The 3,296-nt window shown below is 33.6% G+C and overlaps 1 protein-coding gene across 2 annotated transcripts; it reads right to left on the bottom strand.

Moving 5' to 3' along the window:
* Window positions 1–472: 472 nt before the first annotated feature.
* On the bottom strand, window positions 473–3,038 carry LOC107760605 (BEL1-like homeodomain protein 11). Of its 2 annotated transcripts, none has more exons than XM_016578683.2 (5): window positions 2,145–3,038; window positions 1,391–1,770; window positions 1,214–1,274; window positions 811–955; window positions 473–731 (listed from the first exon to the last, which is right to left on the bottom strand). In XM_016578683.2, exons 1-4 carry the CDS (start codon window positions 2,856–2,858, stop codon window positions 812–814), a joined length of 1,299 nt encoding a protein of 432 aa, XP_016434169.1. In that variant the 5' UTR covers window positions 2,859–3,038; the 3' UTR covers window positions 473–731; window position 811. The 2 variants fall into 2 exon arrangements, with proteins under 2 accessions (XP_016434169.1, XP_016434177.1); XM_016578691.2 differs by having other exon boundaries at window positions 473–674.
* Between the last annotated feature and the right edge of the window lie 258 nt (window positions 3,039–3,296).

The raw sequence follows: 3,296 nt of genomic DNA, 5'->3' as shown, positions 1-3,296 counted from the left end.
TACAAATTTTCATCGTATATATTCTTTTGATGGTGTTCCGTGCATGTTTCCCTGTCCTCTAAAACCTTTTTTTGGTGATGCCTTGTTAGTTCAGACTACAAAATTCAGCAAGATAATAAATTTCAAATGGTATTTGATTTTTTTTATTGATTAAAATAACAAAAGATGGCATGTTACACAACTTGCAAAAAAAAAAAAAAAAAAAAAACAGTTAAGATGTGCAATTTCTTTCGTAGTTGTACACTGAAGAGGGACTAATTTACATCACATAGTTTTATGACTCGCCATGAGAGCATGCTATAGTGTTTTTTATAATCCCATTATTTTTGTTAAAATATTATCTTTTAACTAGCCTTTTTTCCTACCAATAATGTTCGTGAATTTGTTAACAATGCATGCCAATGCTTTTAACTTTTAACGTGGGAATAGCCGAATAGGGCTACTCCCTCAATTCTCAAACCCAAAGGCTATGTTAAACATAGAATTTCAGACATTTCATAAAAGCATTACAATTTTCAGACTCTATATTATACTAGTATTTTGTAACACCAAGTACTAGGTATAAGAAATGCCACCAATTCAGGCTACATTTTGTCTTTTCTAATATGTTTCTGCTTGCCACCTTTGTACTTCTTCAGCTTTTTTCCACAGTCAAATCCTTCAACAAATTCCAACTGTAAAAACATAGTCTTATTACATAAAATATAATCCTCATTTTACTCTCTCCAACCCTAAGATTACAAGAAAAAATAACAATCAGTTAAGGAGATGTTGCAGAAAGTTGAAACTGAAATTTAACAAATATCTTACTTCATTCCTCTGCTGAATCTGTAACACCTTCTCTGTTTAAAAATGGATCTGAATCCACTGAAGAATCTGCAAATTCTTCCTTATACATTTCCTCAATCATGGGTTTCCACAGTCTAACTCGAGCATTAATAAACCAGTTTGACACCTTAAAAACATCACAAGAAACCAAGTTAATTTGGAATAATTCACTATTTAAATATATTTTTACTAAGGAAGGGGAGCCTTGGCGTTGCTCGTAAAATTACTTTCATATGAACAGGAGGTCACGGGTTCGAGTCGTGAAAACAGCCTCCTGCAGAAACACATGGTAAAGCTGCGCACAATAGACTCTTGTGGTCTCGCACTTCCCCGGACCCAGCTTAATGCACCGGGCTGCCCTTTAAGTGGCAAAGAGAAAATTTACCTGATTTTTTGATAAGCCCGTCTGAGATGCTAACATAAGCTTTTCAGAGTCATTTGGATATCTGCTAGATAGACAACTTTCAATAATCATTTGATAGAATACATGTTATAATTAATATTGCAGATACAATTAAGTAAATAAAAGTATGCTCTCTCTACTAGAGCCAAGAGCACGTACGGATGAAGGAAGTGTTCGAATAGCCAAGAACGAAGAATTGCAACCGATGTTTCTGGCAATCCTCGAATTGGTCTCCAAGCTTGTCGATTACTTTGGATAATTCCAAGTTGTTGAAGAGACATTCTGTTCTGAAGAGTCTCTTTCTCAAATAGGCTCAAGTGTGACAGACCACTGCTAATTTTTGGCACGTCTCGTGGCATTTTTTGTCTAATCACATAAATTTGAGATATGATTGCATCTCTTAAACAGGAAAAATGTCTAGACATGGCTTGAAGTGCTAGTGCTGTATAAGGTTTCCCTGCTCCAAATCCTGCTATCACCTCAAATGTGGAAGTAATTTCTTCCATATGTTGATAATATTGCTCATATCTTCTTTCCACCTGAATATTCATCAGTAATCGTATAAATCAAAGAATTTCAATCAAAACATGGAAGGTGACACCCATCAGTGGCGAAGCCAAAAAATTTCCCAAGGATGTTCAGATTTAAAAGAAGTAAAAAAAATTCCCGACAAAGGGTGTTTAATATATGTTATATACATCAAAAATTAATATTTTACTTGTAATTTTTCGTAATATTTCGACTAAGGGTGGTCAATTAGCAAAAGGTGGCTTCGACCCTGCCACCCATTATCAAGAAGAATTTTCACCTAAATACAATTGTGACATCCCTAACATTTTAAGATTTTAGACTAAATGGTTACATAATTTAACAGCTAGGAATAATCGAGAATGAAGACATTATTTTTGCTTACCTCCTCCAACAAGGTAATGAGCTTCATGATTTTAACATAAAGTTCATGCCTTTCATTGAACAATTCATTGCTAGGAATCTCTGCTTTTAGCATGGCGCGAAGGCTTAAAGATCCTTTCTTGCTATTGCGCGATAATCTCCTGATAAATTTCTCATTACTCAAATCAATAGTCTTGCCACCAGCACAAACCAATTCTTCCAAGAGGGATTGAGTTGGTTTCAAATATTTAGAGTTTCCAGTGGCAGCAACAAAAGATTCAGTTCCACAAACATTGGAAAAGGATTGGTTCATTGCAGCTGCAGAGAAAGAAAACTCATTGTTCCTGTGATCAATTTCTTGACTTATATAACTAGGATTAGTAAAACTTGAAGTTAAGGCTCTTTCTCTACAGTGCAATGAAGAAACAAGTGAATGAGAACTTAAAGAAAGTGAGAGTCTTTGAGCTTGTTGATTAGCATCATGTGAAGCTCCAAGAAGATCCATTAAATGTCTACTGTTGTTAACATCAGAATCAGTTGTAAAATGAGTAGGATTAACAAATTCTATGGATCTAGATAATACACCAGGAGGCTGATAAGTAGTGGTATTAGAACTTAAACCAGATTGATAAATGTCAAAATGCTGACTTCCAATTTGACTAGTAATGGAGTCTGAGTTTATGAATTGGTGTAAGATACTTGAGTGTGTAGGTGGGGGTGAATCTGTTGAAACCATTTTGTGCTATAGAGTTCAGAAATGACAGATTAAGAAATGTTGAAAACTAGGAACCTAAGCATTGGAATTGGAAAGAAGAACAAAGATTTCATGAAAAAATGACTCTTTTAATACTTGTGAAATGTGATCGCTAAAATCCTCAACACATAAAAAAGAACCAATGGGGATATATGATATGAAAAGGAGAGGCAAAAAGAGAGAGAACAATTAATAGTATGACAAAGTCATTTAAATACTTTGTATTTTTTTTTTTTTTTGGAAAATGACACTATATAGGCGCTCTCAAAATAATAGCAAAAAAAATGTATTTATTTTGTATATTGTTTGTATATATATACATTATATATGTTATATACCAAAATTATACAAATTTTATATATTTTTTTAGCTACAAAATATAAATAGTTTCTTTGGTACACACATACAGAGGGGTAAGGG

Source organism: Nicotiana tabacum, chromosome 16 (genome assembly GCF_000715075.1).
Source record: "Nicotiana tabacum cultivar K326 chromosome 16, ASM71507v2, whole genome shotgun sequence".
NCBI classification, from domain to species: domain Eukaryota; kingdom Viridiplantae; phylum Streptophyta; class Magnoliopsida; order Solanales; family Solanaceae; genus Nicotiana; species Nicotiana tabacum.
This window is presented reverse-complemented; position numbering and strand designations above follow the sequence as displayed.

Coding starts and splice junctions, on each gene's coding strand:
- LOC107760605 (XM_016578683.2), bottom strand. CDS start 2,858: ATGGTTTCAACAGATTCACCCCCACCTACACACTCAAGTATCTTACAC. Junction 1,275..1,390: donor TTCGAACACTTCCTTCATCC/GTACGTGCTCTT, acceptor TCTATCTAGCAG/ATATCCAAATGACTCTGAAA. Junction 956..1,213: donor CGGGCTTATCAAAAAATCAG/GTAAATTTTCTC, acceptor GATGTTTTTAAG/GTGTCAAACTGGTTTATTAA.